The sequence below is a fragment of the Pleurodeles waltl genome, chromosome 9 (genome assembly GCF_031143425.1).
Source record: "Pleurodeles waltl isolate 20211129_DDA chromosome 9, aPleWal1.hap1.20221129, whole genome shotgun sequence".
In the NCBI taxonomy this organism is placed as follows: Eukaryota; Metazoa; Chordata; class Amphibia; order Caudata; family Salamandridae; genus Pleurodeles; species Pleurodeles waltl.
This window is the reverse complement of record NC_090448.1, coordinates 380,695,424-380,722,893: the sequence shown is the minus strand read 5'-3', so window position 1 is coordinate 380,722,893 and position 27,470 is coordinate 380,695,424. Positions and strand designations below refer to the sequence as shown.

General features: G+C 45.0%; 1 protein-coding gene across 1 annotated transcript in view; it reads left to right on the top strand.

Moving 5' to 3' along the window:
- The window catches only part of LOC138259338 (RAS guanyl-releasing protein 4-like), a 289,402-nt gene that overhangs the window by 219,453 nt on the left and 42,479 nt on the right, over positions 1-27,470 (top strand). The window contains exons 13-15 of the mRNA XM_069206978.1: positions 5,962-6,106; positions 9,981-10,017; positions 24,197-24,343. Of these exons, the coding sequence (XP_069063079.1) occupies positions 5,962-6,106; positions 9,981-10,017; positions 24,197-24,343 (329 nt within the window). The remainder of the gene's footprint in view (positions 1-5,961; positions 6,107-9,980; positions 10,018-24,196; positions 24,344-27,470) is intronic.

The window sequence follows — 27,470 nt, the reverse complement described above, 5'->3', positions numbered from 1 at the left end:
TTACATTTATTCTGGATTCCAGCGCAAAGGTATGAGGGAAGACCGAGATAAAGGCTGATGAGGCAACAGTTGACAATTGAAGGTCTGGCCACCACTTGAGAAGTTCACTCAGGGGTCTCCTCACCATGCCTTCCGGCTTGGGCCCTGGTCTGCAGAGCATGCAGGGGGGGTTGCTTTGGAACACACGCTGTTCACACTGGCACTCAGCCAAACCAGGCACTCCAGTACAAAATAGTTACCAATGTCACACCTCCCTGGAAGGGGGCACAACGTCTGGTGCGCGATGACTTGAGTCGCACCAGACAATTCCAGTCACCCACAAAGAGTTGACAATTTCTGTGCCTCCCTGAAAGGAGGCAGAACATCTGCCACAAGATGACTTGAGCTGCACCAGACAAATCCAACACACACAAAGTTACCAATGTCGTACCTTCCTGGATTGATGCACAATGTCTGTTGCATGATGATTTGAGCCGCACCAGACAATTCTGAACACACAGAAAGTTGCCATTGCTGTACCTCCTTGGAAGGAGGCACAATGTCTGGTGCATCATGGTTGGAGTCACACCAGACAATTCCAGTCACGCACACACACAGAGTTCCAATCCCGTACCTCCGTGGAATGAGGCACAATGTCTAGTGCACAATTACTTGAGCTGCACCAAACAATTCCGGTCCACACACACATACAAATTCAGCGCTGCCACATGAGGTAGATGGGTATACCCCAAGGTACACCCCAACATCCGAGGGTCGTATCCAGTAATTCGGACACTGAACGCAATGAGCATGCAGGCAGGTGTTGCTGGAGAGAAATGCAGCACCCTCAACAAAGACGAGTAATGCAGGGTCCTACAACCAGGGAATCTGCTCACTATCAACTAGAAGCTTGTGTGTGTCATGGCCGCACGACGAAGGGCCACGCTCCTTGTCTGCGGGCAGTACCTTGAAGGCTCAGCACCAGGCAAATCTGGTCTCCAGGTGCAATACTTAGTTCCAAGCCTGCACCACTGCTACCAAGTGACATCCAGCAGACGATGTAGGCTCTTAAGAGGGCACCGCTCTCCAGATGATACAGGTAGAAGATGTAGGTCCTTTGCGAGAGGTCTTTGATGTTCCTGAGACCTCCATAGAGAACAGGGGGCAAGTCGACAAGCCCTTGGAGAGCACACTTCACAGTGCCCCCAGCAACATCTAGTTTGCGCAGGCCAGATACAATGCAGGTAGGGTGCGCGGTCCCTTCTTAGGGCAGTAATTACTCCTTGCGCACAACAGGTTCTCCTGGCAGTATGCACCACATTCCTGCAAGTGTATCTCTACTTTGCTGCAGTGTGGTACCAGTAGTTATACTGTACTATGCCTTTGAAGTTGGGGGAGGGTCAGAGGGTTCCCCTTTGAAAAACAGATGTCTCCTCTAAATTTCAGTCCTGTCTGCCATGGAGCTGTGGAATGCTGACCTTAATCTTTACTGGGGTCATGATCTGGCTCCAAGAGACCAAGTGTTGGAACCTCTCCCTCCAATCTATCCAGCCAGGCCCACAAATGGCAGAGGTCTTTGTTCCAGTGGTGTGCCCAAGTTTCATAGCGGTCACTGGGGAATGCACAGATGTGCTCCTCCATCCCCTAGTGTGTGCTCAAGTCAAATTAAAAGCACACAAAGCGTTGTAGGTCATAAAAATGTCCACTTTCTAGAATTTGAATTTCTCCTGATTGACAAAACCACCTTTACCATAGAAAGGGGTTTGTCAAGACGAATCCAATGATAGAAAACAATATGAGGCTGCTCTGCTGCAATCCACTGTTTCAGCTAGGAATAATTATAACACTTGCCCCATGTTGCATAATGGCAGTGGAACTCTCCTATGCAATTAAAACAAACATGGGTATTCTTCACTCTCTGGGGATATGTGCCCCTGGGCACATTCAAGCCTGTATTGGCTGGCTGGACACACGTTTAAAAGCACCATAGGTGCAAGTGCGCACACAGGTCTGCTTCGTCATGCGGATACATGTCTAAAGCACCATAGTAGCTAGTGTGCACACCTAGGCAAGCGCTTCTTCCCAACTTATGAGGGAAGGCGCGGATGCAGTTTCAAACACTACTTACAGTGGGTAAGTGCCCAGGCCACTAAGGGGGAATCAGCAAACCCTACTAGAAAAAGCAAAAAAGTTTGTTGAAACACCACCTCAATGTGTCAGGTCTAACACGCACACACACACAAGAAAATGGTACAGAATTATTATGTCATTATACAAGCACCAATAGAAAGCCTGTAACAATGCCTTCCACGACTTAAATACATTTCACTTCCTGTTTTTAGAGGTGTATTAGTTATTACAGCTAGAGAGATTAAAGTTGTATTCAGTAAGACTCAAAAAGCTGTATCGATGCAATGGTTTAAGTCCGGGGAGACAAAATTATTTTTTGAGCTGCCTGTTGCAGGCAGCCCAGATTTAGAACTTAAGGTTATTTGTACTGGCATTTATAGATCACACAATCAACCCTTTTAAAAAGCATTTCAACTCTTTTAGTAGTGCAAGGGTGACTATCCGAATGGCTCTGAAGTTTCCATTGCAAAAAAGAGTTAAAATATGTTTTCAGACGTGTTGTCAGTGAGTTGAAATAATGTGCCTTTGTTAGTGTGAGACTTTTAAATGGTTTATTTGATAGAGACCTCTAGTTGCAGATTCCTTACATTAGAATTTTCCCTGAATATCCATCGCTGAGATGAAGTCCTTATCATGCATATTATAGAGGAGTCCAAAGACTCATTAGATGGACAAAGTATGGAGCAGGTAGGGAATTGCCTGTCTATGCTGATGGAATGTTTAGACACATTTAAGGCACGGTGATATATGTCCCTGGGATAGCATTTGACTTGAAGTTTATAACACAATGAGTTATGATTGTTCCCTGTATAACTCAGATTGGTCTCCAAGTGATTTGCCTATTTCTTTATATTAAAATGATTATTGGGTGTTTGTTTACTGCAATGCATATGTTCAATTGATCTGCGTGCATGTCATTAGAAGGAATGCAACAGGTAAATTGCGTATATGGTTTTCATACCCAGATATGCATGTGTCTGCATGCATGTTTTTGACTTGTTTGCCATAAAGTTTCAAAAGTTCAGCCTGGTCAGTGAGTAAGGGTTTTACCACCTTTCTTTATGTGCTGGGTTCCTGTGATGTGATAAGTGAAATGCATCATGTTTGCCTTTGGAACCCTTAGTGCTTTGTAGTGTCTGGAAGAGCCTCCAAATTTGTATCAATCCAGTTAGGAGCTAATTTTAGAGAAGCAGCAGGTGGTCTGGATAGTTGTTGTGTCACTGTGTGTAACAGTGTATAACTGTTGGTTCTGTTTTAGTGGTTTTGCCAAACATGCTTAGAGCATCTTCCTAAAGGTAGGTGGTTGTGGATGATAGTGATATGTTATACATAATGTACAGATCATAGAATTCATGTTTTTATATATTTCATGACGAATTAACATACATTTATTAGCTTTCGTATCGATTTGGTCTAAAGTAAGCTCTGGAGTTTCACGAATTGTGACCGAATTTCTTGTAAGTTGGGCTGGTTGCAGGACCTAACTTAAGAAAGAAATTCTCACTGTAAATTGAATGGTCAATATATAATTGATGACGGAGTAGGTGGGATTAAAGCAGTGCAAAAATACAAAGTCACTGCACAAACAAGAATAGAGGCATGCTGCATTGAGCTCTGCCTGTTTGCCTCTGAATCTTAGAATGTCGATCTTCACTATTTTCTTGATAGTCGATAGTAGGTGGCCCGCCCAGAGAATATTTGTTTACAGTGGTGCACCTGATGTACTAAACACATCTTACATATCACATTGATCTGAAGTTATAATGAGAAAAGTGGCCCCGGAGGCCTTCAAATTCTGTGGAAGTACCCTGTAACTGCTCTGGAACACAGAACATTCACACCCTGCTGCCACAGCTCAGAACGAATCCTGTGACTGCATTTGCCTGGACTGGTAGACTCCCTAGTTTCCCAGCACAGCATGATTAGGTACATATCTGCTCGTTCTTGAGTGTTGCATCCTCCTGGTACACCAGGTACAGGAGCCTCCTCTGATCCTCTTTTCGCTGTCCTTGCTGCCAGCTTCTTATCTTCATGCCTTAGTGTCAGTCTAGTACAGATCTAGCTAACGAAGGACCTAATAACGCACCTGCAAAGAAATGAACAAGCAGCATACTGACAGCCTCAAAATGTGCAGCATTTGGCTAAAGCCTAAAGTCAAGTTGAGTTAGCGAAAGAATCAAAATGGAAGCACATTATAGAGTTATTCATCATAAGAAAGCAAGCTGTCATCATTATAATTGTGAATATTCAATAGGGTAAATATATGTTAATTGTCCATTCCCCTAAAATACATTGTGACTTCAAAATGTGCACAACAACGTTATATGAGAATGCATAAATGTAAAGCACACAAGTTAATGAGTTAAGGCACACACTGAGTATATAAACATATGGTAACAAATACAAAATATATATGCAGATGGTGGAGTCTAAATTACGTTGTTCAAAATCAAAGAAACATTCTACTCAGTCAGCGCCTCCATGATCTTGAAGGCACTGTCTGTCCAAATCCAAAATCCCCATGTCTTCCTTACATGCAGTAAAATTACTAAAAACTTGATCATCAAGAAAATAACTGACCCTACTGGCATTAGTATTTCTTTGACCTTCTGCTCATCTCGTTACCCCTTTTGGCTCCTTATTTAGTATATCTAACTCCATGTAACTCCTCGTTTTCTCCATTCAACACTACTTCCTTCCTCCACCCAGAATGTATTGTTCTCTAGTACTCTTTGAGAAGAATAATAGCCACTCAGTAGTCGCCCTTGACACTCACACTGCATCATAGACAACTTGAATTTTTGCCTTTCCCCAGAATGTCGCTCCGAGATTTCAGCTGTTTTCAGGAACCGAAATGTATCAATGTAAAAAGTATAATTCCGATGGGATGGTAACTGCAGTTTTTGGCCCCATCAGAATTAAGAGTCGCTCATAGTCAGGACAAAAAATATTTTGTCTCACTAAACATCTCTCTCTACTTGATATACTCCTACTGCAGTCAGATTTGCCACTATATTACTACATTCCTTTGCATGGTTCCAGCTACCATACATTCTGTCAAATGCCTATGTTATACTTTTCAGCCATATCATGTGCATTAATCACCAAGTTCTATACAAATGACCATGTAAATATCTACTTTTTGATACCTGTTTGTTAATATGTTTTTATACTCATTGTACTCTATACATATTCTTTATTTTTGTTGGTTCAAACTCATTGTATACATCACTGCAGGTCATGCTTTTATACTCCCTCTGCATATTATGATTATCATAGCCTTGCACTTAAAGCCTTATGCATGTCATGCTTTGCATTTCAATTGAAGGAAAAGCAACATCGTAGGATAGTTTGTACAAATAGAAACCTACCAAAGGTTTACTAATATTGTCTAACCAGTAGTGCAGTTACTGACAGATGCCTTTGCTCTAGGTCAGCCATGAAACAGACGTAATACGCAATTACTGAGTTGATTAGCCATACCTATGTAAACCAGAAAGGAGCACGTTCACCACCTAAACATGAAGCCAGTGGTACACACATCTTGAGTCCTTTCCTCATATTTTGCTCTGAATTCACTTGCAACCAGACCAGAAGGATAGACCTTTGTTCCTCAGGAAGGCCACCACAGGTATCAGGTTAGAAGGATAGTCCATCAATTCACAGATCACATTGTTCCAAAACAAACAAGACAACACAAAAGGATAGTCCTTCAGTCCTGCTCTGTCCCCTCAGTCAACCTCCCACCACAGATATCTATGGCAAAAAGACAAACTTTCATTCTTTATTGAGGTTGTGAGGAGTAAATAGGACAATTGCAATGAAAATTAATTAATTTTTTTTCCCTTGCAGTGAGGGGCCATTCAGCCGTGATGAGCTCACAGCCTACTTCACGAAAGCCATCTCGGAGTGCTCCAAGTTAGGCCTCGACTGCCTCCACAGTTTCCTCGAGACCACCTTAAAAAAGCCCACCTTCTGCCGCAGCTGTGATGGTTTTGTAAGTAACATAGTGGGGCCCATGTGTTACAGATTCCTTGACTACTGCAAGTCGCGCATTTCGAGTGAGTTCAAAGGGAATAGGAGGGGAGGTTTGGCACCCACAAACCGATTAGGTGCTACAGACTGATGCAGCTACACATTTTGTCATTTTAGATTCATTACATTGATACATTCCATATGTTAGAAATGGGGTCTTTGGTTGACAGTCAGGTTACCCCCTGTTCAAGCAAGGACCCTCACTTTAGTCAGGGTAAAAGAGAAACACCCTCCGCTAACCCCTGCTTGCCCCCTTGGTAGCTTGGCAGAGCAGTAAGCTTAACTTCAGAGTGCTAGGTGTAAAGTATTTGTACCAACACACACAGTAACTTAGTGAAAACACTACAAAATGGCACAACACCAGTTTAGAAAAATAGGAAATATTTATCTAAACAAAACAAGACCAAAACGACAAGAATCCGACATACACAAGTCAAGCTATTAATTTTTAAAGATTAAACTCAAAAATAGCACTTAGAAACAAAAATGCTTCGATGAGGTGTTAACACGGCGTCGTGACGGAGTCGTTCCCAACAAGCCGACACCAGCGACGCCAGACACGGAGTTGCGTAGACCCCCAAGTACAGTACCTTTGGTGAAGAGTGAAAACAAGTCGATGCACGAAGTCGAGGATCGCGGCGTCGGTGCGAAACGTTGAATCCGCTCACCTCGAGCGGCATCGATCACAACATGGTGTGGCGACTTCCACGGAATCGCGGACTTCAGCGGGGCTGCAGCGGCGTCGGGTCCGCGAAGAGCGTCACGTTCCAGCAAAGGTCACGGCGTCGGATGCAGGCGGCATCACCGGATTCAGCAGCAGTGTCGGTCCGGGGTCGTCCGAAGTCGATTTCCTTGGATTTCCACCAGCTTCTCTTTCAAGGGCCCAGGGACTGGATAGGGCACCACTTGTCAGAGCAGGAGTCTCTCCAGAGATTCCAGGTGCTGGCAGAGAGAAGTCTTTGCTGTCCCTGAGACTTCAAACAACAGGAGGCAAGCTCTAAATCAAGCCCTTGGAGATTTCTTCACAAGATGGAAGGCACACAAAGTCCAGTCTTTGCCCTCTTACTCTGGCAGAAGCAGCAACTGCAGGATAGCTCCACAAAGCACAGTCACAGGCAGGGCAGCACTTCTCATCAGCTCTTCAGCTCTTCTCCAGGCAGAGGTTCCTCTTGATGTCCAGAAGTGTTCTAAAGTTTGTGGTTTTGGGTGCCCTTCTTATACCCAGTTTCTCCTTTGAAGTATGCCTACTTCAAAGTAAAGTCTCTTTGGATTGTGAAATCCTGCCTTGCCCAGGCCAGGCCCAGACACTCACCAGGGGGTTGGAGACTGCATTGTGTGAGGGCAGGCACAGCCCTTTCAGGTGCAAGTGACCACTCCTCCCCTCCCTCCTAGCACAGATCGCTCATCAGGATATGCATGCTACACCCCAGCTCCCTTTGTGTCACTGTCTAGTGTGAGGTGCAACCAGCCCAACTATCAAACTGACCCAGACAGGGAATCCACAAACAGGCAGAGTCACAGAAATGGTATAAGCAAGAAAATACTCACTTTCTAAAAGTGGCATTTTCAAACGCACAATCTTAAAATCAACTTTACTAAAAGATGTATTTTTAAATTGTGAGCTCAGAGACCCCAAACTCCACATGTCCATCCGCTCCCAAAGGGAATCTACACTTTAATCAGATTTAAAGGTAGCCCCCATGTTAACCTATGAGAGGGACAGGCCTTGCAACAGTGAAAAACGAATTTAGCAATATTTCACTGTCAGGACATATAAAACACATTACTATATGTCCTACCTTAACCATACACTGCACCCTGCCCTTGGGGGTACCTAGGGCCTACCTTAGGGGTGTCTGACATGTAAGAAAAGGGAAGGTTCAGGCCTGGCAAGTGGGTACAATTGCCAAGTCGAATTTACAGTTAAAACTGCACACACAGACACTGCAGTGGCAGGTCTGAGACATGATTACAGAGCTACTTATGTGGGTGGCACAACCAGTGCTGCAGGCCCAATAGTAGCATTTGATTTACAGGCCCTGGGGAACTCTAGGGCACTGTATTAGGGACTTACTAATAAATCAAATATGCCAATCATGGATAAGCCAATTACATACACATTTTGTAAAGGAGCACTTGCGCTTTAGCACTGGTTAGCAGTGGTAAAGTGTCCAGAGTAACAAAAACAGTAAAATCAGAGTCCAACACACATCAACAACCTGGGGAACAGAGGCAAAAAGTTAAGGGAGACCACACCAAGGATGAAAAGTCTAACACCATACACCTACTAAAAACATTGTGCACTTTCCGGGTTATATGTGGGACAAAAAAACATGCAATAATCACATTTTAATTTGAAGGTTGGAGCTTTTCAAAATGTCGTTTTACTTCTAAAAGATGACCTGATGTGCTAGGCTTCAATATATCTGTCTTTTTTGCACCTAATGCATGCTCTTTTTTGTTGGTGTATAAAAATGTTTCAGTTGAGGCCTCTCGTCCTCCAGACTGTGTCTATTTGCTGTAATTGCTGTATTCCCCCCAATCAAAATAAGGACGCCAACTTAAATGTTAGCTTCCACTGTTATTATCCTTCATATTTACAGGTTTTGAAATTTTCAGTTTTGCTTTTTTATGTATATGTGCTTTAAGAATCGGCTACTATTTTTTATTACACTTTCTAAATAGTCACGTACCGTTATTTAGACGTTTCTGAGCCGCTAGGTGGCCGTGGACCCCAGGTTAACAACCGGAGATTCAAAACATGCCATACGCTTCGATAAAAGACAGGTTTTAAAGCACCTAAGCATCATTTTGTGGCACTCTTTCACCAACGACAAAATAAGCCTGCTTAGCAGTACATATATCCCAGCTTCTGCTGCCATGTCTTCTCACCGACAGTACTCTACCTGAACCCCTATGATAGCAACGAGCAGACGATGGCCGATTGCCATCCACAGGGAGCCCGATGCGTGGCTTTATTGAAGCCGTAGTGCGAAACATAGTGGCAATAACCTGTAACAGTAAATATGTCCCTGCCGGATATTACCTCCACAATAATAGCTGTGCAAGAAAAAACATGTGGCATAACTTGCCGAACCACAGTAACTGCACCTTTTGGTTGTTATACTCATATTTAACACGCACATTTTACCAGTGGTAACGCCAAATCTTTCTTGTACCCATTACCACATTGTCAACAGTGCACAGGACTCCACGGTGGCAGATGTAGACCTTCGGCACACTCACTAGTGTTTCACAGGACCACCCTCCTATCAGTTCATATGAGTGCGCTGTTAGCTGTCTACACAATTCCACTCAGAACTTATGTGCGCCAAGACCTACTTGCAAATGGATGGTTTGAAGGTAATTATTGCACCCAATAAAATCAGATACCACCGAGTTTGGAATTATTCAGGTGCAATAGCTATCACCTATCACGTGTTTTGCCCTCAAAATGTGGCATAACACGAAGACACTGGTACTATCAACACCAGAATCTAAATTGCCCGATAATTTTTGGGCCTTTTTCTCCTGTATATTTCTCGAGGTTTGACTTACCGATATTTCATTGGAGAAAATTGGCCAGTAGCTCACGCAGAAATTACCAGGAGCGTTAAACTCCGCATAACCTATAATTATGATCGTTTAGCAAACAGGGGTTTGTGTAAGTGTTGAATTTATCAAGGGCGCTCACCGTAACCCTTTTGAAATAAGGCTTCCATTAGAAACGTCACAATAACACAACGCCACCCAGTTTCCGTTACCCAGAGAAATGCACTAAATAAAAATATGTAACAGAAGATTCCAGAATTGATTCTGTCTCTGTTCTATTACAGTTCTGGGGAGTCACGCTGCAGGGCTACAAGTGCCGAGGTAAGTGTATGTTTGGTCAGAACAGAACATTACATTTGTATTCGATTCTCCCAAATGTTTAATCCAGCAATGGATGTTTAGCATAACCGTGCAATGCATGCTTATAGAATCCATGCTGTGCATGTGCAGGAATGCGTTACACCAATGTCTGCATGAATTCCAGCAAAGAATGACAACTAAAACACCTCACTATGTGTTGACAGAACCTCTGCAGTGTAAGGCGAGCACCAGGGAGTTTCTAGAATGACTGCACACAAATTCTTGTAGTGAATGCTCAGGGTATCCATATATTGCATACCCCTTGGAGTAATGCAAGGCAGGCTTGCAGAACCCCTGAAGTGTATGCATGAAACTGTCTTCAATGCATGCAGAGAAAATTCCTTCACTGCATGCACTGAGAACCACTTGAAAGCATATGCATGGAATCATTACAAGTCATACTGAAAATTCTGCAGTGCATGCCCATAGAATCCAAACAGTGCATTCCTTTGAAGTCTGTGCATGCCCATGAACACAGTGCCATTTATGTCCAGGCAGTTCTGTGAAATACGTGGTCAGGAAATGCATGGAGAGAAGAGCCCACAAATGCTTGTCTGTGTGAGGTTTTAAAAAGGATACTGTGGGAAAGGTGATTAGTCGGCGGTGACGTAAGCCCTCACCAAGTAGTAACTTCACAATTCTGTACTAGGTCCACTTAGGTCTCCATAATTTAAACCTGAGCTCAACACTTGGTAGCTGCATCACCGACCAGACAAGCTTAATTTAGGAGAAATATGTGAGACATATATCACTACCACAACAGTTAAAATGTAAAAAAAACAACACAACACAATAAGTCCCTCTCCATTTTGTTTTAAAATGGAGAAAATGTTAATGAACAAATAGACACCAAAACAACAAAATCCAAAAAGGAGAACCGGAGATATTAATTTTAAAAGTCTGAACTAGGTTTTAGCACCAAAAAACACAAAATGCCAAATGCAGGTCACTGGTCAGGCTAGACTGGGTCAAAGTTAAAAGTTAAGGCTGACTGTGATGCAGCACGGGTCAAATACAGAGACCAGTTCAATCGAGTTGAAGTTGTACTTTCTGTCTCTGAAAAGGAAGTCAAAAATCCACAGCAGGGCAAGGCAACAAGCTGTTGGCAAGATGGGTTCCATTTGGCCGAATAGCCGTCAGACGACATACCTGTGAATACATCGACTTTTTGGCAGGAAAGCTCAGAGCAGGATTGATTTGAAATTCACACCTAAGGGTGGTCCCTCGTCAGCCAGATACTTTTGGCACCTTCACAAAGTGAAGATTTCTTCCTTCACACACAGTCAAATTCCTCCAGCAGGGCAAAACTGCAAGCTGGTGCCAAATAGGGCTCCTCAAAGCTGGACATATTCTGTGTGACATTCCACCGAAACAGATTTGCTGCTGTGGAAAAACTGAGCAGGAGTCTTCTGATTCTTTGGCCCAGCTGCAACACACTTTCATCGGATTGACTTTGTAGGTTAGTCCCTATCTTCTGTTGGTTCTTCAGGAAAAAATCCCTGCAACCATTTGTAAATCTGCTTTTGGGATTAGGCAGGAAGCATGCACTCTGACACTTATCCAAGGGCTCCAAGACCTTAGGGACACCACTTTAGGGTCAGGTCTCACTCCTGATGAAGCCATCAAAAGGGTCCAATGGAGATCCACTTGGAACTAGTCAGCTAAGCTCTTCAGAAAGGTGATCTTCTTGCAGCTTTTGTGTCCCTGTAGCTTAAGGGGAGGTCAGCCAACTGACCCTTGGAGTCCAATACTGTGTGCTGGGTACAAGCGCTAGCAGGTCCAGCCCATGGGGTCCAGCTCCACAGGTTCAACAACAGGTGCTGTCCCTTCTGTCGTCCACAGGCCCAGATGTATTCCAAAGGGGGTATTGAGGGTGCCACATTTATGCCCTGTGCCAGCATGTGAATGGGGGAAACTCCTGGCCATTCTCTAACCAATGGGAAATAAGTTCCCACATTTGCAGCACACACTGTGTGTTTTACTGTAAACTTCCATATAGCAGCTCTCAACCGAAAACAAACCCATCTGGAGCTTTCTTTCCTTGTGCAGAGCTTCCTGTGCCCACCCAGAGGTTTGGCTATGATAACGGGCAAACCCTCCTTTATGATCACACAAAACCAGTGCTCGGGGTAGCCCCTCTCCCATTAGAAATTGAGGCCTGCTCGCTAGTAGGAAAATAAGGGGGCTTGCTAAGGTGTGAGCTACATCTGCCTGTGACAAATTAGGTAACTTTTGAAGTTTAAGTTCCTGGACACAGCCCAAATGGCCATCCTGTCAGGGGGAAGAAGCATCTCCGCCAGCAGCCCATTTGTTCATTGTCTAGGAGAAATACACCTCCCAAAATGGGACAGCAATTAGCATTCAGGTGACGCTGAACACTGACAGAAAGCCACATTTGGCTTAGGTAGAAAAATGACAACTTTCTAAAAATGCCATTTTAAAATTAGTATTTTAAAATCTAACTAGACAAGTAGTATGAGGTTTGAGTTACTATTTAAATGAGTCATTAAATCATTTTTCTAGCTAGTCCCAAACTGAAATTATTCATTATAAGTTGTTATAAGGTAACCCCATGCTATTCTATGGTAGAGCCGGCCCTGTCACAGTGATAATTGGAGATTTTTCACTGCCAGGACATGTAAAACATAAGTACACGTGTCCTACTTGCACCCTACCTTGTGGACATGTAGGCCTATTTTAGGGCACACTTAAAAGTATTCAAATGGAAGTTTTAGACTTGGCAAAAGGGTTGTCTTGCCAGGCTGAATTGGCAGTTTTAAAACTGCACAACTAGACTGCTGAGACAGGCCTAGGGTTGTGTTTCATATGGTCACTTTAGTGGTGCACAATAAGCACTGACGTCCACTAGTGAAATTTAACTGACTGGCCCTGGGTGCAAGGGGTACCATGTACTAGGGACTTATAGGTAACTTGAATGGGCCTGTCGGGTTTATGACCAATCCAATATGTTTTTAAGGGTCAGAGCACATAGAAAGGAACCTAGTTACCAGGGTCCCAGGGTAAAGAGTCCAAAAACCAACAGCATCAGTTCTAAAAAAAATAATGGGGGTAATCATTCCACACAATACATTTTATTATATGCCCCCTCCACAGGAAAGGTGAAGAGCAACTAATCATTCCCTTGGTAGGTCTCATCATCTAAGCAGAAGAACTTGAAAAAGCCATCTGCATTGCCATGGTCAGTCGCACGTCTGTGCTCCACTGCAAAGGACATACCCTGCAGGGAGATGGACCATCTCAACAGTTTGGGTTTTTCTTCTCCCATATGAACGAGCCATCTGAGAGGACTTGGTCAGTTTGAACCCTGAAATAACAGATAGGGTCTTACATTCTTCAGTGACCAAACCACGACAGAGGCTTTTTTCTCAATGGCACTCCAGCCCTGCTCTCTGTGGAGGAGTCGCTGCTAATAAAGGCAACTCATTGATTCTGTCCCTTACCACTCAACTGTGATAATCCTGCCCCAATTCCATTGTTCTGAAGCATCTGTTTGTTCCACAAACTGTCATCTAAAGTCAAGAGCTGTACAAAGTGCTTGATTCAGGGTGTCAAAGGCATTCTCATTTTCTTCGGTCCAAATGACTTCCTTGGGCTGTTTCCAGGGAGTGAGCTCAGTTAGAGGGACAAAAATGGTGGCCTACACCTTCACAAACATCCTGTAACACCCAGTCAGGCCCAGAAAGGCTCTGGCCTGAGGCTGTGTTTTGGGAGACTCCCAAGCCATGATGGTTTGGATCTTGGGTTAGAAAGGCTCCACCAACAAAGTGACCCAGGTGCACAACTTATTCCTGCCTTATCTAGCACTTGATGAACTTGACAGTCAGGACTAACTGTTGCAGGACCTAGAGCACGTCTCTGGGGGTGGGGTGGGTCAGGTATTCCTGCCAGGTGGGGCTAAAGACCATTATATTGTTAAGATAGTCAGCACTAAAGGCCTCCAATCCAGATGATACCCTGTTCACCAGCTTCTGGAAGGTAGCAGGGGCATTTTTCAGACCAAATGCTATCAATTTAAGCTGGGAGAGAGCCTTAGGAGTGGAGAATGCTGGTCTCTCTTTTGCTCTCTCAGTTAGGGCAATTAGCCAGTGCCCAGAGGTGAAATCAAAGGTATTAAGATACTTTGTAGCTCGTAACTGAGCTCATCAGCTCCAGGAAAGGGGTGTGCGTCAGTCTTGGTGACAGATTCTGTGTCAACTACAGAGGACTCGGTGCTGAGTTCTGGGGTCTCCCCTTTCAGATTGGCCTTGGACACCAGCACCAGACAGCTGGCCCAGGGACTATTAGAGGGTTTAATTATCCTTAGGTCCAACACTTTGACAACCTCTGGCTTACCCCTGAAGTACCTTTGTCTGGCACCTTGTAGATTTTGTTTTGAGAGGTAAACTGTCATCAGTGTCTGTGCCATATACACATTACTAGGTCAGACCAGGTGTCAGGGAAAATGTCTAACAAACAGTTCCAGTAACTGGCAACAGTCCTGTTGCTGTTCAGTCAATCAGTTATCAATCACTTATTTATAAAACACTGCTCTTCACCCTAGGGGGTGTCTGGGTGCTGAAGGTTCCAATTGGCTCTGTCAAAAATCCAGGTTTTGAGTCCCCTTCTGAATTCCACCAGGCAAGGTGATGTTCGTAAGTGGTGGGGTAGGTTGTCTAGGCATTGGCTGTGAGGTAGGAGAAGGAACAACCTCCGCTGTGGGTTTGGTGAATGCGGGAGGTGTGTCTGCGAGGACTAGGGAGTCAGAGAGCCGGTGTCTGGTGGGTTGGAGAAAATGTAGGTGGTGATTGGTGTATGCTGGTCCCTGGTTGTGTGTCAATATCTTGAACTAGGATCAATTTTAGATGGGGAGCCCATTGTTCCTGAGGTGGGGTGGATGCGGGTCCGCTTGGGGAGGTGGAGAATGAGTCTGGCTGCTGCATTCTGTATGGACAGGAGTCTTTTGAGGAGTTAGGCAGTAATACTAGTGTAAAGCATGTTTCCATATTCAAGCTGGCTGTTGATGAGGGCCTGGGTGATGGTCTTTCTGGTGTTGATGGAGATAAATCTGAAGATTTTTCGGAGGGCGTGGAAGAACAAGGAGGTAACTGCGTTGATTTGGCACTTCATGGTGTGTTTTTTAGTTGAGGATGATGCTAAGGTTGCGGGTGTGGTCTGTAGGTATGGATATGGTCTGAGTTTGGGGGGGCGCCAGATGCTGTCCCACGGAGAGGTGTTGTTTATGAAGATCAGCACTTCTGTCTTGTCAGTGCTGAGCTTCAGGTTGTTGGTCCTCATCCAGTTGAAGACACTGGTCATGGCATTGCAGAAGTTTGTTCTAGTGGTGGAGGGGTCGTCAGTAAGTAAGAGAATGAGTTTGTCGTCTGCGTAAGATATGATGTTGAGTCTGTGGGCTCTGACCATGTCGGCAAGGAGTGTCATGTAGGTGTTGAACATGTTGGGACTGAGGGACGATCCTTGGGGTACGCCGCAGATGATCCTCTTGGGCTCCGAGACGAAGGGTGATAGTTCGTCCTGTGAGGACGGATGCGATCCATTTGAGGGCATCCCCCTGGATTGTGATGCAGTTGAGTCTGTTGATGAGGGTTTGGTGGGTTATGCTGTTGAAAGTGCCTGAGGGTCGAGGATGATGAGGGCTGCTGTTTCACTTGGTCAAGGATAGATCTGATTTCGTCAGTGGGGCTATCAGGTGTTGTCGGTGCCGTGGTCTGTGTGGAAGTCGGATTGGGAGGCATAGAGCAGGTTGGTTTTTTCCAGGAATTTGATGAGCTGGTGGTTGATAGTCTTCTCGAGGACTTTGGTGGGGAATGGAAACAGCAAGAAGGGGTTGTAGTTCTTCCCTGGGATTGGCAGAGGGTTTCTTCAGTAGGGGTATGACCTCAGGAGTGCTTCCATCTGTCAGGGAAGTGGTGATGGAGGCATTGATGATGTTGGTGAGTTCTGCACTGATTTCCTTGGTTCAGAGGTTGAAGAGGTAGGAGGAGGTAAAATTCAGTGGGCTGGGGATCGAATTTGTTGTTGATGGTGGCTACCTTTCTGTAGGAAGGTGGCTTTCTTCAAGCATGGTTACCCCCATTTTTGACCTGTACGTCAGTGTTTGTCAGTGTGTTTTTACTGTCTCACTGGGATCCTGCTAGTCAGGACCCCAGTGCTCATGGTTTGTGGCCTATATGTGTTGCCAGTATGCTTGACTGTGTCACTGGAGTTCGGCTAACCAGAACTCCAGTGCTTATGCTCTCTGTTTACCAAATTTGTCACTATAGTTTAGTTACTCCATATTCTAATTTAGATTGGCACACTGGACCCCCCCTTATAAGTCCCTAGTATCTGGTACCTAGGTACCCAGGGCATTGGAGTTTCTAGGAGATCCTTAGGGGCTGCAGCATTTCTTTTGCCACCCATGAGGAGCTCATACAAAGACTCCTTCAGGACTGCCACTGCAGCCTGAGTGAAATAGTGCACACACTATTTCACAGCTATTTTCACTGCACCAGGTAACTTATAAGTCACCTATGTCTAACCTTCAGTTACTGAAGGCTAGGTGCAAAGTTACTGTGTGTGAGGGCACCCTTGCACTAGCAAAGGTGCCCCTGCGTTGTCCGGGATCAATTTCCCGGACTTCTTGAGTGTGGGGACACCATTATAAGCGTGCACTACATATATCAATACATATATGTAGCTTCACAATGGTAACGCCGAATATGGCCATGTGAGGTGTCTAAGATTGTGAAATTGAACCCCCAATCCAAATCTGGTATTGGGGGCCAATTCCATACACCCGGGGAGCTCCACCATAGGCCCCCATTACTGACAAACCAGTTCTCTGAGGTTTCCACTGCAGCCCCAGCTGCTGCCACCTCACAGACAGGTTTCTGCCCTCCTGTGGATTGAGCAGCTCAATTCCAGGAACACAGAACAATGCATTTCCTTTAGGAGAGGGGTGTTACACTCTCTCCCATTGGAAATAGGTGTTACAGGAAATGGAGGGGTATCCTCACAGAAGCCTCTGGAAATGCTTTGAAGGGCACAAACAGTGCCCTCCTTGCATAATCCAATCTACACCAGTTCAGGGATCCCCAGTCCCTGCTCTGGTGCGAAACTGGACAAAGGAAACGGAGTGACCACTCCCCTGTCCATCACCACCCTAGGGGTGGTGCCCAGAGCTCCTCCATAGTGTCCCTGGTGTTAGCCATCTTGGATTCCAAGGTGTGGGGACCCTCTAGGAGCATCTGAGTGGCCAGTGCCAGCAGGTGACTTCAGGGACCTCTCCTGATAGGTGCATTCCTGGGTTGGTAGCCGGTCTCCCTCTCAGAGCTATTTAGGGTCTCTCCTCTGGGTGTTTCCTCAGATTCGGTTTGTAAGACTCCACCAGGACTCCTCTGCTTCAGCTTCTGACCGTTGGATCAACCGCAGACAGCTCCAGCAACCTCTATAACTGCAACAAAGTATAGAGGAAGGCTACTGTGACCTGCAACTTCAGCTCCAGCCAGCAACTGCAACAGTTTCCAGGTTGTGCACGCTCTGAGGACTGCTTGTCTTCACCCTGCACCAGAAGAACCAAAGGAATCTCCCGTGGAGTGACTGAGTCACTTCCCTGCTTCAGGGGGCATCTCTCTGCAACGACGACCAGTACTCTGGGACTCCTCTCCTGTCAACGAACATGATCCCTGGAACACAGGTGGTGGGCTGAAGTGATCCTGACTGTCCAAAGGTCCAGTTGTCTAAATTTGGTAGAGGTAAGGGCTTGCCTCCCAGTGCCAGACAGTACCCTTGTGCATTACTTCCTCTGCCGCTCCTTGGGCTTCTGTGCACTTCTTCCAAAAGTTCATTGTGCGCAGCGTAGCTCAGGTCCCCAGCACTCTATCCTGCAACGCTCAGCTCCCTGAGTTGTTCTCTGGCGGCATGGGATCCCTTTGTGTAGTGCTGCGGTGAACACACTTTGCAACTCCTTTGTCCCCGTGACCTGGGACTCCTGTGGGTGCTGCATGTTCTTCTGAGGGCTCTCTGAAGTGCTGAAAGCCCCCTCTGTCTCCTCAGTCCGAGTTGAGACTCTCAGGTCCCTCCTGGGTCTGGGCGGCACCTCTTTGACACAAAACACGTTCTTGCGTGAACGAAGGCTTGTTACTGGAATCCACTGACGCAAACAGCCTGCATCCAATGACTCAACGTGGGACATCTCTTGCATCAAGCAGGAACCAGCAACTATCTTCTTTGGTGCACTTCTGTACTTCATCCAGGCTGGCAGGGGCTCCTGTTCTTCCTGGATGCTTCATCTACTTCTGGACTTGGTCTCCCCTCTCCACAGGTCTTCAGGTCCAGGAATCCATTGTTGGTTTCTTGCAGTCTTGCTTGGTTCCTGCATAATCCTTTACCACGACTTCTAGTTTGTTCTGAGGAAACTTGCTGTACTTTACTCCTGTTTTCCTGGGCTCTGGGATGGGGTACTTTACTTACCTTTGGTGCTTTCTTACACTCCCAGTGCCCCTCTACACACTACACTTGCCTAGTGGGGAATCCGACTTTCGCATTCCGCTATTTTAGTATATGATTTGTGTTGCTCCTAGGCCCATTGCAATCTATTGTGTTTTTCACTGTTTGCACTATTCTGTGACTGTTTACTTACCTGATTTTGGTTACTAGTGTATATATTGTGTATAATACTTACCTCTTGTAGGAGTATTGCCTCTACGATATTTTTGGCCTTGTGCCACTAAAATAAAGTACCTATATTTTTTGTAACACTGAGTATTGTCTTTTATTGTGTATAAGTACTGCATGTCTCCTAGTTCAGCCTTGGCTGCTCTGCTACAGCTACCTCTAGACAGCCTAAGCTGCTAGACACTGCCTACATTTCACTGAGGTGGATCACTGGACCTTATAAAAGGTGTAAGTACCTCTAGTACCCACTGCAAACCAGGCCAGCTTCTCACACTTGCTGTGGAAGTAGTCCAACAGGGTGTCACAGAGTTCTTGGGAGGGGTGGACTGTGTTCTTGGTGGCTGATGGGCAGAAGGACACTCTAACTAAGTTGAAGAGTTCCTTGGTGTGGTTGGCTTGTTTTGGTGTGGTCTGTGAAGGTATCTCTTTTTGTGTCCTTAATGCATTGTTGGTACTTGTTGAGTGCTGATTTGAAGGCAGTTCAGTCAGTGGGTTCTTTGGTGGTGCTCCATTGTTTTTCTAGTTGTTTGGAATTGCGCTTGATGGTTCTGAGCTGTGGTGTGTCCCGGCAGGGTTGTCTTGAGGGTCTGCTGGTTTTAGCTGGCTTCATGGGGACGACTCTGACATCTGTCAGTAACTGAGAAGGCCATTCCTTCCTCTGACCCATCCTTGGCATTATGGGGCAAGAGATCTGGAAGAGGGTCACCCGCCTTCTCTCCTCCAACAGTTACCGTGAGCATAGTCATGCCTGCCATGTAAAAGTGTGGTTTCTTAAGGTTGACATGAATTATCCTGTGGAGATACTTGGGAGTGCCTAGGCCCACCAGGTAGGTGACCTCGCCCATCTCCTCTAGCACTTTGTAGGCCATGTCCACTTGTTATGGAGGGCTGTGGGAGTCACAGGCTCCACATGCACACTTTGACTTAACAGGTATTTTACCAAGGAAGCTTTTTGGTCATACCTGTTCTTTACAAGCTCATGGCTGGACTCTAGGTTCTGGTTAGACTAGTTCAGTTACTCTGCCATGCAGGAGTGCAGGCCTAGCACATATTCTTCTATGTCCTCTTTGGGTTCTTGGAAACGTTTCTGTCACCCTTTTCAGGCTAATCTTAAGGGGCTTCTAACAGGCTGTCCATACAAAACTTCAAAGGAGCTAAAGGACACTTCCTTTTGTGGTACCTTGGCATGGTCCACCACCATTAAAAGAAAGCTATTCTCTAAAGCAGTTGGAGGGTTCAGGGGATCAACAATGTCAATCCCCACCCTGTCAAAAGGCTTCCTACCTACAGGCAATGGAATTAAGGGAGCTTTGAGTCACACTACTGTCTTGCCACCGACTTGGTAGGAAGCCTAAGCGACAGAACTCCTTCACTTTCTCAGACATTTGGAGCCAGTAAAAGTGGTTTACCAACCTGTCCCAGATCTTGACCTGCCTCAGTTATCCTGCAAAGGGGATGTAGTGGGCTGAATTAAAGAGGAAGGCACTATAATGTTGTGGGATCATCAACCTCCTGGATACTCAAGGTTGTGGGACCCTAGCCTCACTATGCAGGTCACCTTGCTTGCAGTAGACTCGGTGGGTGCCACTGTTTTCCCCTTGTGAATAGACTTCAGCCTGATGCCGAAGACCCTCAAAAGTAGGACATATCTTCTTCCGTTGGTGGAATTCTTCCTTTGGAGGATCCTCCTAATTCAGCAAGCTCTCTCAGGTGGGTTTCTTTTCCCTTTAAGTTCCAGATATGGAGAGTTGGATTACCTCTGGATTGGGGGTACTTTTGTGGCCTGTTTCCCATGCCTCCTGCCCTTAAACTTGGCTGAGGGGGCTTGAGTCATTGTTCCAGACTCCATCCTTCCTCCCCTCACATGCTCTCTGGACCCTTGTGGCCACATACTCCCACTCAGGGAGACCCAGGATTTCTGGATTGGTCTTCCTTTCCACCTCCGACCAAGCAGATGCTTCTAGGCCATTTTCTAACAGACATTTCATTGGAATGGCAGGGCTCACAGCTACCTTCGTCAAGCCCGTAACCCCTCCCCACTCAAAGTTGAGCATTGCCATTGGATGGAAGCCTAACCTTATTGTCAGTGTTGACCACTTTATGGAGGACGTCTGAGATAATTTGTTGTAGGGACACCAGCCTATTAACCACAGTGATCATGCTGGCTTCTGTATCCCTCAGAGTGTCTACTCTGGTCCCATTGACGTTAGGTCGTTGCCTGTACTTCATGCTGGGAGGTAAGGTGGCCCACCCACAGAGACTAAAGTGGCTTCAGTGTAACTCTGGGTCTCCCCTGGGCAAATGTCCACCACACTTGCAATCCCTTGGATTTTTTAGCCTGTGGAGGCCTTTTAGGAACAGAGCCTGACTTCTTATGTCCTGGCTGATGGCAATCTAGGCACACCCCAGCCTTCACAGTGTCTAACGATTTCTTACCCTTGTACACTCCCCACTTAGTCTTGGCAAAGGTACAGGACTCCCCTTCTTGGAGAGGCTTTTGGGGCACCTGTGAAAATTCCTTGTTTTTATCTTTGTTGTTCCCCTCTTTTCCCTGTTGGACGGGCATGGCTCCATTTCTTAGTATCACCCCCACTGACCTTTTGGATGTACATGTGCGTGCCCATCAGCTGTCTTAGCCGTCTCTCTGAGGTTAGATAACTTTGAATCCACTAGATGCTGGTGTAACAACTCTGTAAAATAGTTACTTAAAATATGCTCTTTGACAATCAAACTATACAGCCCATCATAAGTTGTAACCTCATTACCTTTTATCCAGTCTTATTGTGTCTTCACTGGATTGTCCAAAATGTCTACCCAGGACTGTTGTGCATTCTTGTGGGTGTCACTGAAAGTTTTACAATAGTCATCAGGTGTGAGCCCAAGCCTTTCTACTAAGGCATCTTTCATGTGTTGATAAGATTCAGCTACCCCCTCCTCTAAAGTCAGGAGCCTATCCCTCCCCACTACCGTTCCTAGCTCCCACTGAAGAGAACCCCAGTGTTATGGACCCACCTTGTGCATTCTACAAGCCCTTTCAAAAGAGGCAAACCATTTATCGATGTCAACCTCTAAGACAAAGCTAGGCACAGTTAACACCTGCAGATTACTCTTCATCACAGCCACCACTGCTGCGGGACCTCAGGCACAGGTTGGCCTTCTTCTCCTCTTAGGCCAGACTTTTCTTTGAGAGCCAATTATCTTTCTCTTAGTGCCAAGGTTGGCAGCCGGGCTTCTAGCTGTCTGTGGCGAAGGCCATCTCAGAAGTGTTAGTGCTGGCTGAGCTTTTTTTCACTTTCTTCCCAGGAGGTTTCTCTTGAAATAGGTTAGGAGAAGACTCTTGAAAAGTGCAGAAAATTTGATCATGAATAATTTAGAAAAATCACAAATGATGAAATTAAAGACATAATACCAATTAAAAATCAAAAACAATTTTTCCAATCACAATTTAGCTATTTTTAATTTTGTAGCTCAGTAGCTGAGTGGTATAGCTAAAGATAAGTTCTGGATTCCACTGCTGAACGCCAGTGTGAGAAGGTGGATTATTAGTTGGCAGGAATGTGAGTCCTCACCAAGTAATAATGTCATAATGGTGTGCTAGGTGAGGGTATAGGTCTCGATATTTTAAACTTTAGCTCAACCCGTTGTAGCTGTAGCGGTGTTAGTGCGTCACACCTTATTAAGTTAACTTATAAGGGGACGCATTGTAGGTCGATGGAACTTCGAGTAGTTCCCATCATGTAACCCCGTACCAATACAAATCAATAACAATCAATTACATCAATAATTAATAGGAGTCAGTAATTTCCTCACACGGTGACCTCGAAGCCATGAATAATCATACCTTTATGTAAAAGTTAGAAAGTTTATTTCCCTATATCAACAATGCTAATGTCAATTAACTTAGGGGGTTATTACAACTTTGGAGGAGGTGTTAATCCGTCCCAAAAGTGACGGTAAATTGACGGATATACCACCAGCCGTATTACAAGTTCCATAGGATATAATGGACTCGTAATACGGCTGGTGGTATATCCGTCACTTTACCGTCACTTTTGGGACGGATTAACACCTCCTCCAAAGTTGTAATAACCCCCTTAGTCTCAAAATCAAATGATAAACATACAAAAATTATTCTGGCTGCCCAAAGCATATAAAGAATCGCAATCTAATCAGAGCTTGGAACAATACTCATTCTTAGGGTGCAGTACAAATTAATAGCAAGAATAACTGTGCAAATGAAATGACAAACATTTAGATTCAGCAAAGAAAAGACATCAACTGTTATTACATGTAGCGAGCATCATCAGTGAGTACCCTAACTAACTTCAGATTAGAACAATTTAGTCAACACAAATTTGGAAAACATGTAACTATGACTCTTTCAAAATTAGCGGTTGGTACCTAGGGACAAAAGCAAATAGCCATAACAATCAGTAACATCGCCTTATACCTTGCCTCAGAATGGTTCAGCAAGATGTGACAATCTTCATCAATTGGACATCAGTTTGGTCAGGAAGGCATCGGAATTCAGCTAAAGTTCAGAAAAGTAAAGTCTCTTCATGCAGTTCGGAAAAGAATAATCGGAAAGTGGGCCCTCTCCTCTCAGTGCAGTCTGGCTAAGTTAGATTTCCTAAAACTACTTCCCACATCACTATTGGTTAAGGAATTGCATGTTTGCATTTAGTCCAATGAAAATAGAACCCCAAATCTAAGAATTTAATAGTACACGGTTCACATGTCGATGATTGGCCCCTCTTCTCCTGTTCCTGTCGTTGGGCTTGTCAGGCATCAAGATTGTAGCTGCTTATACTCCAGTCAGTGCATCCATTGTCTTCTGCTGAGAAGGTCAATTTTACACACACTACGTTTTACATTGTATCCCTAGCTAGTACAGCATATTCTAGCAAGCAGTTCTCATGAGAAGGAATTTCAGCCACGAGCACTTGGTCAGTACATTGGAAAATCACAGTTTAATTCTCTAAGCAGCCATTTTATAAGTCGCCTAAGAAATTTAGCTTGACATGAGCCCGAGCAATTAGGCCCAAGACCTCGCTAAATTAAGACCTATGATTAATAAAGCTAATACATAATGCATAGCCCCTAATATGACATGCTACTACATTAATCAAAACATAAGCTCAAAATCTTACATTTATTAGCCATTAATAAGTACTGTTCGTGAACATTTGCGGCCACTCAAGTAGGTGCAATTTCAAATGTGTGCATTAATTCTCTACACTAACTCATTTTCTATGGAAATTGAAAGCTAACAGTAGTGGGCAGACAGACTTAACTTAGGAGAAATGTGTAAAGCATTTATCAGTACCAGAGCAAGCAACAAAACACTACACAAAACAAAGGCGGCACAGATGTATAGGGATAGGCAGTCATTCATCTGAGAACAGGGGAGTTTATGAGGAGGATGATTAAATCTTGCTCTAATTCTGTCTTTGTACATCTGCAGAGTGCGGCATAAATTGGCTGAAGCAATGCAAGGACCACATGACAGCTGAGTGTAAAAAAAGATTTAAACCTCATGATGGGCCAGGCACACCAGGATCTTTGACACCCCACTCAGGGACACCAGTCAGCTGCAAGCATCTAAGCTCAGGTATGATCAAAGAGGGTGTATGGGAGCCCCTTGCCAGGGAGAGGGTTTGCCTACTTATGTGTACAGTTAACTGTAACAATGACATAATAGAAGCAACAAAATAAAACAGTAAGGTTAACGACTAAGGGCCAGATGTTCCAGGATTTTCCTTCGGGTTTGCATCACTTTTTTGACACAGACCTAACACAGTCATTAGTGGTATTTACAAAGCAATGCATATGGTTAATTTTGTTGTTTTGTTAAAAAAGTAAAACAATGTGTCGCATTGTGCTTCTTTGCTTCTGTTTCTGTGAGTGGTGTGTGGATATTCCTGTGCATCCACCAATGGATTCTGACTCAAACCCATACCTACAAAGACTTGTATACATGGGTTTACGTCAAGGTGGTGATCCTGCCTAAGGCTGGCGTAATGAGGAGAAATATCTTTATTTCTCCTTGTAATTTCCTCTTTGCAGGTATGATACATTTTGCCGAATCCATACAAAGAGGAAATAGATTCAAATTATACTTTTTGTGCAGTAAAGGACTCATTCCTGCAATGAAAATGAAAGCATTCTCCTTGTTGCACCATGCTAACACCACCCCTGGGGTGGCATTTGTTTTTGTCGTTGCCTCAGATTTATGAAATCTCGAAAAATCTGGGACAGCGTCAAAATGCAATAGGCGTTTGCTGTGGAACACCCACTGCAACACACCATTGCACGCCCCTTCCATGCAAATGCTGCGTGTTAAGGGGCCGTATTTAAAAGGTGGCGTTTACCCACAAAAAAGTGGCTTAATGCCACTTTGTAAATACGGTGCAGTGCACAGCGCCTCGGGAGCGTTAAAAAAAGTGATGCTCCAGTGGGGCTGGGGGCTTGTAAATATGCCCCATGTTGTGCCGTCTCACCTGATGCTGCCAAGAGTGTCCAAATGATAAGAGTAGAAATTCACCTGCACATACCTGATGTCAATAGCAAACCCCTGAGGATGAAGCTGATGAGGGGTGATGAAATTCGAAGAGGGGGGGGCATGGTTGTGCTGCAGGTGTTGAGGTGTCCTGGTGAAGAGCACTCTAGCAGAGGCTAACAGGACAGACGAAGAGAACAGACCTGCTGAAGACCCAGAGAGGCCTTAAATCTTGATGGTAAATCAGAAGCAAGGGTAAACAGCAGCCATGTGTGACCTGCAGACTGTTCCAACCTGGCTGTCAGATCCAGGGATGGCCAACTAGAAAACATTTGACCACACACTGGTCACCAAAAAGGACCTGCTCACTTGCCTCACATGCATGCAGGTCAAACTGACCTCCATGCTGATCAAACATCTACATGCAGTCAGAGCAAAAGGGCAAGGGTGCCTGGCTGGTCTGTCCACGGATATTCAAGCCAAAGGAGACCATGTGTGAGGCAAGGAGGAGGCATTGCACCATTACATTCCAATGCAAAACATGTACAGACAGGAAAGTGGAGGAGTTGAAAAGGAAATGTGAAGACCCTTAAGATCAAGTAAAGACAATATTTGCATGTGCATTGTTAGAGAATCCTTTGAAGTTATGACTGTAAGCCTTCTGCAAATTACTTTTCAAGCATGTGTGGTATGACGATGGTCCTCAAGGGGTTGGAATTGTGTGTGCACATAGAGTGGATTGCCCCCGCTCAAACACTGGGCACCCCCACTCCAACCCCATCCCCACTACCCCTCCCCCCTTGCACTTCGCATGGCCCCTGGGAAAATTTCAAGGGACATAATAGAAAAATAAAGCTCATCGAGATTAAAGAGGAAGTCCTTAGGGTGGCATGCCAGCGGGCAGCCATAGACTTCATGAAATGCACAATGCATCTATACAGTGCTAAGTTTGAGCCAGCAGTTTCCGGTGCGGAGCAGCGGCACTTATTATTGAGTTCCGGCACTTATTTTTCTGCCTCAGGCATTTACTGCGAGCAAAAGACACATATGGGAAAGACTGAGGAAGAGAATAACGAGAAAGCGCCATAAAGGAAGAAAGCAGAAAGCAGCCAGAGTGAGCTGGAGGGGCAGGGAGAAGTTGTAAATGGATTTAAAAAGGCCCGAGGCGGCTTCAGGATTACTCTGCCTCAGTATTCCGAGCTTGCACATTAAATTTCAACAGCCACCTGTTTCAGCAGAGACCTTTGGGCACGGCGCGTTTTTATTTACAAATTTAGTACTGCAACTTTATCAGGATTTCATGTAGGCTACCCAGGCCAGGAGAAAAGCCCTATCTGAAGACACAGCTGAACTTAAAAACAGGCAGCTCAGATACACACTGGCATTCCCATTTACCCTAATGTGCACAATAAATGATAAGCTCCACTCAAGTCAGATCCGTGGATGGTGGCAGAGAATGTCTGCTGGCAAGTAGCATCTGACACTGTGCAAAAGAAATGACACAGTACAAATTTGAGGAAGTGGAAGGTGGGAAAAGAAGTCAAGTCGTACAACCCAAGAGAGGAGGAAGGAGTAAAGTGCCCCCCAGGTGACTGAATGGCGATGGAGTCACCCCAATCGAGATGCCATCTGGTGTAAGCCTGAACATACTCTGTTCTTATCCGTTGAAAGTTGTCATGAGATATGCGGATTGGAGGAAGGAAGATGCTTTGTAATGGGGTGTTACCTCCAGAACATCATTGTTTCACTCCTGCAAGGGAATGGTTGTGTTCTTTAACTTCTGTCTGTGCTACAGTTAGTGAGTGAATGGGAGGAGGATTTCAAGGAACACACTACATGACAGGGGTACTTCACCTCAACCGGCTTTAGGGAAGATGTTACAAGCCAGGTTCCCAGACCTAGAAGCCACCATTGGTAAAAAATATCTAATGGTTAGACTCTCCTCATGGAAAACGCAGGGCCTCAATTCTTCAATTAAAGGATAGAAGGTATAGCGCACAATCATGAGGGAACAATCCAATATAGTATGTGTCCAGCAATCACATCTCCTTATGAAAGCTACAAGACTGAAATCACATAGAAATTATACCACACAGTTTAATGCTACATCTAAAGCCAAAAGAATGTGTGGTGTCAGGATAGTCTTTCACAGGTTGCTTTCTATGAAGGTTTTGGAAGCACTCATAGATACAAGAGAAAGAAGATACATCATTCTTTTAGGTAAACTGAATTCACAGGA